General features: G+C 35.1%; 2 protein-coding genes across 2 annotated transcripts; both read right to left on the minus strand.

The window, feature by feature from the left end:
• Positions 1-148: 148 nt before the first annotated feature.
• LOC128728377 (uridine phosphorylase 1) lies at positions 149-1,934 on the minus strand. The gene is made up of 6 exons (XM_053821998.1): positions 1,801-1,934; positions 1,520-1,643; positions 1,268-1,405; positions 993-1,202; positions 784-922; positions 149-689 (listed from the first exon to the last, which is right to left on the minus strand). The coding sequence occupies exons 1-6, from the start codon at positions 1,932-1,934 to the stop codon at positions 313-315; spliced, it is 1,122 nt and encodes a 373-aa protein (XP_053677973.1). The 3' UTR covers positions 149-312.
• Positions 1,935-5,710: 3,776 nt separating this feature from the next.
• LOC128728300 (kinesin-associated protein 3) lies at positions 5,711-9,528 on the minus strand. Its single transcript, XM_053821920.1, has 8 exons — positions 9,386-9,528; positions 9,085-9,202; positions 8,616-9,009; positions 7,158-8,539; positions 6,928-7,093; positions 6,518-6,861; positions 6,200-6,450; positions 5,711-6,137 (listed from the first exon to the last, which is right to left on the minus strand). The coding sequence occupies exons 1-8, from the start codon at positions 9,526-9,528 to the stop codon at positions 6,098-6,100; spliced, it is 2,838 nt and encodes a 945-aa protein (XP_053677895.1). The 3' UTR covers positions 5,711-6,097.
• Between the last annotated feature and the right edge of the window lie 3,059 nt (positions 9,529-12,587).

Genomic DNA, 12,587 nt, shown 5'->3' on the forward strand with positions numbered 1-12,587 from the left:
CAATATATATATATATATATATATATATATATATATATATATATATATATATATATATATATATATATATATATATATATATATATATATATATATATATATATATATATATATATATATATTATAGCATCATTAAGCTAAGCGCAAGTTTAGGTGTTGTTAGTACCTGATAAACCGTAGGCACCGCCATGTAACCAATATCATTTGTCTTTTTATGCTATAATGTAATGAAAACGCGCTCAATAAATACGCGATTACGATCACGACGTATTTTCTCAAGCATGCTATTCCTTTTTTCTTGAAACAAACAAGTTACTCATGAGCTTCCGATTCCTGTTGCACAAGTTTGAAACGTCGAGGAGATTTGATAGATGAAGGAGTCGAAGCCAACGATTTCAACTGACCCATTTGGGCGAGGTGTTTCTTGATAAGCCGTGAAACTAATATCTGGGGTCGTTGTTGCCATTCATTCATCACCTCCTTTGGTGCCATAACCTGGTCACCTTTAAGTCGATCCAACAGAGTTACGCACACGATAGCTGCTTTGATCCCAGCATAATGCGTAAGAGCAGCAAAGATGGTACACTCCATCTCGATGTTTACTACACCAAAGTCACGCAATTTTTCCAAATAAACCATTTTTTCCGTTTCTGAAAATTCACAGAATGCACCATCTAGCCTTCCTTGCCCTTTTTTGCAAATGAATGGCAGAGAACGGGAAATGCAATAAATATAAAAACAATTATTATTTAAATTTATTTCGAAATAGACAAAATATTTTACCTTCATAAAAGTCGTAGGTGCACATAGTTTTGCCAGTGATTGTGTCGTAAGGATCATCGTTGGACGATAATGATTTTAGTTCCCGTACAAGCCGCTTGTCAAGAATTGCTGGACGATGTACAATATTACCAAGGATTGCCTATATCAAATATAAAATACATAATACATCATAAATTCAGTATCTAACACACATGGAGTCCTAAATTTACCAATTCATAGCTGTTGCGTAACAAACCATCGTACGCATCCTCGGTAATTACGACCGTTCCTCCTTCCACACCAATGCCTCCACACGTTCCAATCCGAATGAATATGGGATCTTTTGCTTTCGCATGATACATCAGTTTAATCAGTTCATGCAAAAGAATTCCAACGGAAGGAACTCCCATTCCATGACTAATAGATAGTACGGGACCAACCTGGGTAGAAAAATATTTTTATGATTCACTAACTCAATGAAACTGTATATCATTTTCTGTACTACCTTATACATAGAATAACGATAAGAAAATTCACTTATATCTTGTAGCTGGGTACCCGCGGGGAGTTTATAACCAATTTCGTCCATAATAAAATGCGCAAACGACTCCATGCGCTTGGGTGTTCCACCCATACAAACAAACTAGATGGCAACGAAAAAAATCAGTTATTACTTAAAACCGGTATAAAACTATCTGTTTTGTATTATATCGAAAAAATAATGTTATATCAAAAAAAATATTTCTCATTCTTATACCTTAACATCTCCAAACATTTCTTGCAAATCATGGCTACCGCTACCTAACGCCAAATGATAGAGAATATCTTGATCCATTAGTTCGATGTTGGGATTTCGTAACTTGACCGATCCATCGTTGTACCTTAGAATGTCGATAGAAAAAGAAAAAGGGGAAGAAATATAGAATGTGAATTTTAACTATGAGTTTGTGTAAAACATATGCCCCACGCCGGTCTAGCTGTGTAAACCTGTTCACGCCCTAGAGCTCTATCGCGAAAATTTAAATAACATCTAATTACCTTGTAGCCAACGTCATCGATTCACCATCTACCTCATCTTGTGCACTTTTATCTTTATCATTACTTTGTTCTTTGTAACTGCAGTTAAACACCACATTATCCTTTCCAATCAACTTATCCTCATGATGAGCCATTTTAACAACCTATGGTATAATGATAATGTTAGGAACTAAAGAAGTTAAATTTATTGTTTCGCAGTCCCTTTTCCCGCTTCCAATTCTTTTAATCAGCATTCATTCACATTTTAAATCTTATTTTCGCCATATCGGTTATTTTAAGTTTTATCAGCAATATGGCGATCAGTAAAATTATTGATATGGTTTGAAGGACAGGTTGGGCCGTATTTTGTGATTTTTATCATACACACACACTGAACACCAAACCATCGATATTGTATGTGAATGGCACACGTTGTTTAAGATTAGTTTTGCTTAGAAAAAAGAAAACCTAAACTGCAACGTGTCTTGGCACGATTTCACAATTCGCCCTGTCGGCTTCTATGTTACTTGTAAGATTACAAATAGGTGTAATTATTCATGAAAGAAGTTTAAAATTTTATTAATTAACTTAAAGTAGGTATGTTATAGCATAAACAATTTGTGTACGACAAAATCACACTGTACAAACAAAAATAAATTGAAAAAAAATACGAAGCACTAGCTAGTCTGACTTCTCTCCGAGATATGCAAGAAATGGTCAACGAACACTTCTTTTTAACCGCACCGTAGCGTGTCTTGAAAGAAATGATTGAGTCTTGATTAAACAACCAATCAATAACACTTAAGTTTTGCTTTTGAGTAAGATCTTTATCTCGAATGTCTTTCTAGCGTGATCTCACGGAATTCCGGAAAAGCCGACTGACGTTTGTATGTAAACAAATATTGTTTGCAGCCAGTTTTCATCAATTCATCAATTATGGCGTGACATTCAGATAAAAAAGATGCTAAGTTTGTGGAGATCTTTTTACACTCAATAAGCAGCAATTTATTTTATGCATTAATTGAATTGTGCTTTCTTAGGTGGCATGTTGCATTAATTTGTTACGGTAATATTATTTTCAACTCATGCTGACAAACAGTAAATCATTAACCGTTAAGATAGAACATGAACTGGCAGTTAATAAACGGTGGCTAACATGTGGCCTTCGGCAGATAGAGTGACTACAATCGCATGTGCTTTGATATGAACTAATACTTACTGATCTCTTTCTTCATCCTCGGAAACAGATGAGCGATAAATCCACGACATAACGTCCAAGCGTGTGTTTAACTTCAATTAAATTTAAGATGCAAATGTAGCTGAAAAAGCTCAAAGTCTCTCTAAAAAATAATATAAAAAAACTTTAATTAAATATGAAAGATATCGGATCGATAGGGATCGTTTGTTTTTGTTCTAACAATCAAAGAGAGCAAGTACCACCAAATCGGCACGAGATTAGTATAGTGGTTTGTATAAATATACATACCAATTGATAGTTTTCACGCGTTTTGCGCTGCTTAGGTGATTGCAACTGATTTAAAGAATCTTGCTGAAATAGTATAAAATACAAATATCTGTAAGCTCTGCACATTTTTGCACTTGATATTGGTAAAATTACGTAACTAAGCACAAATGTAACTTTCACAAAATACAAGTAATTGGATACTTAGAAAGAACTGATAGATGTAATTAGTTAAGACATTCATCAAGTGTTGGTTCAATGAACACTGTGAAGGTTGAATAGAATAATTATAATCAGACAATACTTCACAGCTACTAACAATTCAGAAATAAATTAGGAATCAAAAAACAATAAGATGGAGGCAACTCTGTTTGAGAAACATGTTACAAAGCTTTTCAATTATATTGCTGTTATGTCTAAGTTATAGAATGTGCTGTACTATTCTTTGTCGTTTTTCACAATATATAGATTATGCCTAGACAGAACTGCCGGAAGGCAGTGACCCATTGAGGCAATAGCAGCAGATTGATAATGAAATATTCTAAACAAAAAATAAATTGGTGACGCAAAACATTAAATGAGAACTAAGTTTTGAAACAAAAAAGAAAATGATGAAGTATACTGGTATGTGTGATAACACATTTAACATAGATGGCGACACGTTGAATATTGATTTTTGTAGTACACGCGGTCGACACTTAGCTCTTATTTCTTGTTGTAATTCCCCTTCCCTTATTTATCCTTTTCTTTATGTTTGGTGTGAATTGTAGTCTCATCATTATACTCGGTAATCTCAGTACTTTTAAGTTACATTAAAACGGTTCAGTTGATTGCGAATAAACAGTTCCTATCCGTCCCGAATAATTCAGGCCGACAACCATGTATTCGTTGATAGTATCACACTATATGCAGCTGCGACTATTTACTCTTTTTGGCATCTTATTTTCATTATTGGTTTCAAAAAAACGTTCATATTCATGAAACTAGAATCAATAATAGGAATTAAAGTATTTACTAGATACTTCGAACATTGTTTTATGAAATTTTTACAGTGTGACAAATTAATTCTATCTACATGAACGTAATGACAAAAGCAAACACTCTGCAGTTATTATGTACAATTGAAGCACATTGCGGCACTATTGTTAATGTTTTTAAGGCAATAATTATGTTAAGCCAAAAAAATATGGCAAAAGTTAATCTAAAACTCACTATTATCTCGTAGATCTTTTGGAATGGATTGGGATTGGCCGCCGGAAATTGAACTGTGCCACCAACCTACTCTAAGTAACGAAACCACAAAGACTGAATGGAAGGATGTACGCGCTCGCCAGTCTAAAATGTCTCAGGACCCAATCCGAATTTGGCAAGTCAGTATACAGTATTGTAACAATATTAGTGCGCATACAATGTTAACCCACCAGGGATAGGCAACTATCCCTATGGCATACGGTGGAGCCGAATTGAAATGAAAGCTGAGGTAATTATAGTTTTGGATCCATCTTTAGTCATCACCGATACTATTTATATATCACTTACACAAGAGAAAGATTTATAAAATTTCGTGAATTAATTTCAGAGCGATGTGATCTTTTTATATACTTATTTGGTTCATTTGAACCATTACTGACCTTCGTAAAATAGAAGTCAAAGAGACAACAGAGTAATACCTCATATCATATTGTTCTACCCTGACGTATATGAAATGAACACGAAAATTGAGGACACTATGTAATGTATCAATGAAACTTACATGAAATTTTTATTAAATTATATTTTCTTGCATTGATTTACTATACTTTTTCTTCTAATTTGTGAAATTTGGCAAATTGAAACCTTTTTACATTTAACGTTGAATCACGTTGTCTATATCATGATGATAAACAATTGACAGACTGTTGACTCAATAAGTTTTTAGTGCGCCGAATCGTGCACGTTTCGTGCGTTGTCATGTGATAGCTGTTTAAATTTCCAATTTAAATAAAATGGTAGTGTAACCTACTGGCAATAGTGCTGGACGCGAATATGGATGATGCAGATTAGAATCCGTTGACGCAATCCGAGTATCTACTTGTTGAATTACACCCTACATTTAATTAGCTGGTGTAGCTGCTCATGTATATATATATATATATATATATATATATATATATATATATATATATATATATACATATACATATGCATATATATATATATATATATATATGTATATATATATATATATATATATATATATATATATATATATATATATATATATTCAAGACTGGCTATCCAGCTACCTGTAATTCGAAGTCGTAGAAAACCTTAGTTAGCTTAGCTTTGCAAGGCTTTGACCGTACACCGATTGTCGAGCCGTTTAAGAAGAAAAATGAAGAATATGGTTGAAAAAAAAGCTCGTTAAGTGAAATTTCTCGTAAATTCATTTACATACGATTTTTTTAATTAATTGTTTTTTTTATTGCACTTTAAGGACTTCAAGCAAATAGCACGTGGTTCATTTGCTACTATAGATTATATTATGTTTTAATGGGATTGCAATTACAATGAGAAAATATGCATACAGACATTAACCATTGATCTAGCACAGAGATGAAATAATACTAATTCTTACAAAGAGCCCAAGTTTATACCCCTCATGACGATACATTTTAAACACTCAGATATCTAAGCACTTGCACCGTCAAAATGCTAATAATACCAGTAAGAAATCCAATCTGCAGCAGCATGCAATTTCATTTGATAAATAGATTCCAAGCCATACAAAGCGTCGTCTCACGCATACGTACGTTACTGCTTGCATAACTTTTTACAAAACGCATGTCACAATATTTGACCGTCAAAACCATGGATTCAATGGATAATTTCCATATCTTCTAAATCACGGCTATAACTAAAAACAAACGCAATATTAACCTTACACTTTACAACAGTTAGGCAGTAAATATATCTTACCGACTGACGGGGCGACTGTAATTAGACAAAGAAGAACTAGAGCGTAGTTTACTATAGTCATTACTGTCATCATTCGTTGTATCAGCGTTTAGCAGATACAGTTGATCGAGATATTCCGATGTAAGATACGTGGGTAGATCTGCTTCATCAGGGTCTTCAATGGATCCACCGTAAGCCAGCGTTTCATCCGCGTTTTCTTGAGAATCAACCATACTGAGCCACTGGCTGTTGTGATTGCGGAATTTTTCCAGCTGTCGAGATCAAGATCGAGAATTAGCATGAGAGCGGATTTCGGTTATGGCATAACTAAATGCGTACAGTAATTCTAGATGCCCAATCTGCGTCAGTTATCGCAATGATATCGAGACAAACGTCGCAAACTTTGCGAATTTCTTCATTTTTGTCATGCATTAGATCGATTAAATATGCCGGTGATTCCGTTTCCTTGATCATGTAGCAACGAGTACTTTCATGCCGAAGTACCTGTTGAAATACAAACACAATCTGCAGCACCATTTCGTCATCTTCTTGCTTTGCTTTTAGCAGTTCTATCAGTGATAAAATGACATCAGCTTTGCACAACAACATAGTGCAAGATTCATCAAGTGCACATGTTCCCAGAAATACTACCATTTCTAAAACTAGATCATCCTTATATTTTCCTTAAAAATAAAACAAACAATTTTTACAAATAAAACCAAAAGAAGTTTTTTTTGTTTTAATTTTACCTGGTACAAGCATATTACGAATAAGTGGAATCAAGTTAAAGTTGTGGATTATTTGTGAATAGTCTAAATCCGCCAACGCTAAGTTTCCCAAAATAGCGAGACATTCAACGGTAAATTCTTCATCATCACATTCTGTTAAAATCTTGGCAAGATCCCCAACAAAATCCTGAAACAAAAAGGATATTACTCCCTTACTAGTGCATGCTTCAACACAGTTGTGATTTTGTTACCACAAAATGCGGACGAAGTGTATCGTGCATTGAAATGTTACGAATCATTTTAACGATCAACGTATCTTGACACTTGAATGCACGTGACATCAGATTGCGAAGGCGATTGTTTTCGATCATAAGGGCAGCATTTCGTCGATTTAGTGCAAGATTTATACCGAGAGCAATCAGATCAGGATCCGATTTTTGATTTAAATTGAGCAGCAACATGTCGACGACAACTGGTACACAATCCGTATGCGTGAACATGGACTTCACTCGATCATCCAGGCTCATATGGTACAATATCCTGGTCACTATACCGTGATGCTTATCGTCGCTAAGAAATGTGACCAGCTTTGGTAAAAGGCCAACTCGTATCATTTTACCGCGCAGACGCGCGTCGAAAGAAAGATTGAACAGAAGCTTGAGAGTCATCTGAACAAGATCTCGTTGTGACTGTAGTAATCGAGGCAGCTTTTCGACAATATTTAGCTCGTACATTTCGTCCTTGTTGTCAAGTACGATAGATAGCTTCTTTAAAAATGTTACAACCAGCACGAGCAGATCGAAGTTTTGACGCTCAAGCGCTATAAGCAACATTTTGACAATGTTTTTCTTGCGCATTTTTTCCTCTAGCTTCACATTTTCCGCAATATTCAGCAATAGATAAAATGCGACGCGTAGCAGCTGTTCTTGTTTCCGCACAAAGAGTTTAAATTGTTTGTTAATTTTATCGTAATCATCTTTTAGTTTGCGAGGATCTGGTGGTGGTTGTTTACCCACCGCTCCATCAACTGCCACCATCAATGTAGTATTTGTGTTTATCGACTCCGTTGAATTTGCATTCGAGATAGGAGTTGTAGGACTAGATTCATCCTTAGATGTAAGTTGCTCATCGTGATGATAACTACCGCTCATCGAGTGTGCTTTGACAAGGGAAGGAGAAGCGTTTATTCCGCTGCTGCTACTAGACCAATTGCCAGATTTTGGACGTTGTTTCAATTCCGGTATACGTCGCCTTGGTGGTTCCATGTCTTTTGGTTTTTCCTGATCAATAATAGTATCAAGATGTTCAATGCTGTTGCTGCTGCTCTTGCTGGTACTCGATGATGGATGATTTATGATATCAATGTCTTTCTCTTTGGAACTCGGATCATTGCCTAAACTAACAGACATGACGTTCTTGCGGGTGTCAATATCATGTTTCATTTGATCATATCGACGCAACTCATAATCAATTACGTCCATGCATAGCGACCCAATCTTGTAATTCACTATAACCGAATGAAAGTTCGTATAAGTAGAAAAGCAAAAGAAAATGTAAATGATGTTTGTTGAAAGATCCAACGATCGACGCCAATCCTCACGTAAAACACGTGAAAGTGCACTAAGGACTGCCTCTAAAAGGGAAAATATAGAACATGGCGACATGAGTTTCAAAAATTGCAAGACGCGTTTAATTATGATTCTGCTTACCGTTTTTCTCCAATTCTTCAAGATTGTCTGGATCACGAGCCAGTTGAAGTATAAGTCGAGATCCTTTCACCTTTTCGGGTAAATCCTCGTACAATAGTTCAATATATTCATCGACATTTCGAATAGATGCACGTTCCGTCGTCGTGTCGAGTGTCGCATTCTGAGCAGCATTAGCTTTATCAGAAATTCGTGAAATTGATCGTTGATTGCTGCTGCTGGTGCCAACAACTGGACTTTCAACAGTTTTACGATTCTTCAAATAGTATATTATTTGTTCAATATCACATAGTTGAGATTTGTGGATAAGATCGCATTTTTCTACCACTTCTCGTGCAAGCGCCGCTGGGTCAGTTTTTGAATTAAGTGATTTTAAGCGTATAATTCGTTGACAATCCTGCAACAAAAAATCCACGTACTCGAAGGATATTATGTCGAACATTATTGCTAGATAAGTTTATCTATTTGTTACCTTTTTGTCCTCCAACATAGGATCCCCAGGATCTCCAAATACTGCTGCTTCTAATTTGTAATTTACGATTAGTGCCTTTTCGGTGGGATGTGGCTCGACAGTACCACCCTTCCATCGTCTACAATTAAGTATGTAATATTTTCACAATACATGATTTCAGTCCAAACAGACACAACAACGATAAAGAGTAAGTGTGAAATGGAAAATCAATAAATAGAAAACAGTAGGCGTTTGTGGTAATGTCGAATGGCACCAACTTAGACTTGCGAATTTGAGATTACAACACTACTCTTTTACTTACTTTTTGATGTATTTTGCATCCTCGGATTGCATTTGAGCTTCAGAAAATCGATACAGCGCAGTTACAATATAATAAATGTAATGAACGGTAAATGAGAATAACGCTAATCCCGCTAGCAGGTGCAAAAAATTTGCTAACAGCATACAACGCAAACTTTTCTCTTCTAAAATCTCTTATCTCTTTTTCTTTTGTTTAACTTTTTTGTATCCATCTGCGACATCGATTCACCAAGGTAACATACAAGCAGACAAACACTAGATGGCGTATGACAGCACTGTATGTTAGACTAAAATATTGAGTTCCAGAGTCGTCGGCTGTCAGTGCAGGGTAACTCAGGAGTGTTTTTTCCGACCAGCAACTTCAGTTTGTGCTCTGCACAAATAAGCTGTCAAAATCAGGATTCGAAGGAGTATAGGCTCTCATAAAAGTACGGGACCTCACGAAAAGACCCAAAGGCGGAATGTGCCTGGGTTCAGTTTTAAACTCGGAAGTTTTTGAATTGACGACTACTGTTCAACACATGTAAAGAAATAACTCACAAGATCTTGTGAACAATCTCAGAAAAGTTCTTGAGCGGAGAATTGCTTCCTTGCGTACATTTGTTAATCGTTCTTTGAGCTCATTGTGCTTATTTGTTGACATGGTTCTCATATTATTAAAAAAATTTGGAGCAATTTATTCTAATATCTACTTGCGCTTCGAAAAAATTATGCAAATGTGAATACAATCGCATTTCAAAACTGTTCATATTTTGAAACTGTCATCGAGTTCGCTGGCTGGGTACGATAGCGACGGTCCACGACTCTGGGACTCAAAAATCCGGGCCAGCACTCATTTTTAGTCCGGCACTCAAAATCCAGTCCACTGAAAGGACACACGCCATATCCCGTGAGTTGTTTCGCCACATTGCACGTTGGGCATTTACCGGGTTAAAAGTCCAAAAACTGATATCGTATTTTCGATAAACATGGTTTCTCAATCTACAGGATCGAACTAAAAAAAATGTGTAATAATATATCTGTAAGATTTTTAGTTTTCGAAATACAAGCCAGCAAAATTAGATTTTGTTCAAAATGAAGCACAAAATAAAAAAACTAACATTTTAAAATTATAATTTGATAAATAATAGGTTGATTTAAAAAATTGATAGCATTTTGGAAAGAAAAAAAGTTATATTTTACTTCAAAATGTTTTATATTAAGTTTTCATTGCTCCAAACGTATTAAAAAAATGATTATTTTCAAAATGTCAGTGAAAAACCAAGTCGATTCAAGTAAAGTTGTAGCGTTGCTGCCTCGAAAGTTACTTATCAAAGGTATTGCTGCCAAGACAATTACTGAAGACATTATGGTACAAATTGCTTCATAAATTTCTATATATTATCTTAAGGTAACTGAAATTGCTTAGCAAAGGTACATGAACTTTTATAGGGTCAGATGTCTATATTCTTGAGTGATACACTGTGACTGGCGTGGTTGCTATAAAACGGAATAAATCTGCTCGAAATTTTGGCTGCCTCGCGCGTATATCTGTCATTTCCAGACCGTTTTGTTCATTTACGCACACTATGTAAATCTTATGTCATTTTTGTAACATATAGATGGGTGCTAAAATTATTTGTTTCATAAACTTTGCATACACGCGTCTGACTGTGTATGCGGAATAATAATTAAAATTTGTGTTTTACATTAAATGTTTTGTATCAACAATTCGCTAGCAAGTAATCTGTACAAACGATTAGCGAAAGTAGATAGGAAGATACGAAATAAAGTGTTCTCCAGTGAAAATATATAGCCATATTCATAGCATGGTTAGGAGCTTTACTCAATGTGTGTATCCAAGTGTGAGAAAATGCTTCTCGAGTGTAGTGTTCTGGTAGAAAAATCTTTTTCCAATATTTTTATGCTTTGGTGCAATAGCTAGTGCGTGATAAGAATATCGTGAAACCTAGTAAAATGTCGACGAATGCAGATTGAATGAGCCAATGAAGATTACTCAAATTATATTTTTTTAGGAAGAACAAAATTACGCATTGATGAATGAAAAGTATGTACTGGATAGATTTGAACTTAAAATTCATCCAAGCTTGTATAAGTTGTAAAAAATATATTTTCTCTTACAAAATAATTTGATTACTATAAAAAAAGAATGGGTAATAGCCTTTCATGGCCTTGTTTTGACTGGGTTAGCATTGCCGCATAAAAAAACATAAGAAAAATGGAGTGCTAGTTATGACAAATCAGCTCCTCATTTTCAGAATAAGAATATTTAATATTTATAACTATAAGTTGTAATCTCAAAATAATATTTTAGATATATACATGTTGGATTCTAACGTAAAATGCGATTGTAATGCATTGCATTGAATAAATTATATATAACTAATAAATTATATGTTTGTGCAAAATTGTATTGTGGCAAACCAACAAAGATACAGGACAAGAGAAAGAAGGACAAAAAAGGAGCATTAAATAGTGCTGGTCGCGATGGTTAAAAAATATAATAAGTGAAAAAGTGGCTTTGTGAAAAATGATTTTATAAATGATTGGGGTTTCACTTCGATGATAGTGTGGTTTTTAGTGTAGTGTTTTTCTTCTTCTTAGCTCTTGGAAAGTGACTGCATGCGCTTATTGTATAACCGAAGCATAACTGCCTACTACCAGTTCTATACTGTTTCTGCTATTACTAAAACGTCCTTTGACGTCATAGTAGCGGAGATCAGGATGCTGGCGTGGGGTCGCAGGAGCTAAATAATGCTCTTCTTACTCGTCCACCACCCAAACAACGTAATATATGTTTCAAACAACGAAGTAAAACTTTGTTATTAACGACACTTGTACTTCGTTTTATATCCATATTTGATTGTGTTCTCGTTTACTACTTTTTAAAACGGTTTCCTCCCCAACGACGAGTCATAACACTAATAGCTAACATATACACCCAAACATAATTGATGCGTATAAATACTGAAGAGCGCGTGCGCTCACTTCCCATACTCCAGACAAGTGAAATAGAAGAAGAAATATAGCTTTTTCCGAAAGCGGCGCATTCTTTAATGAAAAGTGTACCTTTTGTGCAATTCAAAAGATTTTGTTTTAGCGCTAGCAGCACAGTGTATAACAGCAGTGTTTGTTTGTGCTGGGCAGTCTTGCATAAGTCATCAACTAAAAATTCAACCAATCGCACCTAAACCTTCGAAAAT

This window comes from Anopheles nili, chromosome X (assembly GCF_943737925.1).
Source record: "Anopheles nili chromosome X, idAnoNiliSN_F5_01, whole genome shotgun sequence".
NCBI lineage: Eukaryota > Metazoa > Arthropoda > Insecta > Diptera > Culicidae > Anopheles > Anopheles nili.

Excerpts from the sequence above, each read along its gene's own strand:
- LOC128728300 (XM_053821920.1), bottom strand. The coding sequence starts at position 9,528 with ATGCTGTTAGCAAATTTTTTGCACCTGCTAGCGGGATTAGCGTTATTC. Across the intron at positions 9,203-9,385 it reads GATGCAAAATACATCAAAAA|ACGATGGAAGGGTGGTACTG; the intron begins GTAAGTAAAAGA and ends ACTTAATTGTAG. Across the intron at positions 6,862-6,927 it reads TCGTAATATGCTTGTACCAG|GAAAATATAAGGATGATCTA; the intron begins GTAAAATTAAAA and ends TTTATTTTTAAG.
- LOC128728377 (XM_053821998.1), bottom strand. The coding sequence starts at position 1,934 with ATGGCTCATCATGAGGATAAGTTGATTGGAAAGGATAATGTGGTGTTT. Across the intron at positions 1,406-1,519 it reads AAATGTTTGGAGATGTTAAG|TTTGTTTGTATGGGTGGAAC; the intron begins GTATAAGAATGA and ends GTTGCCATCTAG. Across the intron at positions 1,203-1,267 it reads ATCGTTATTCTATGTATAAG|GTTGGTCCCGTACTATCTAT; the intron begins GTAGTACAGAAA and ends TTTTCTACCCAG.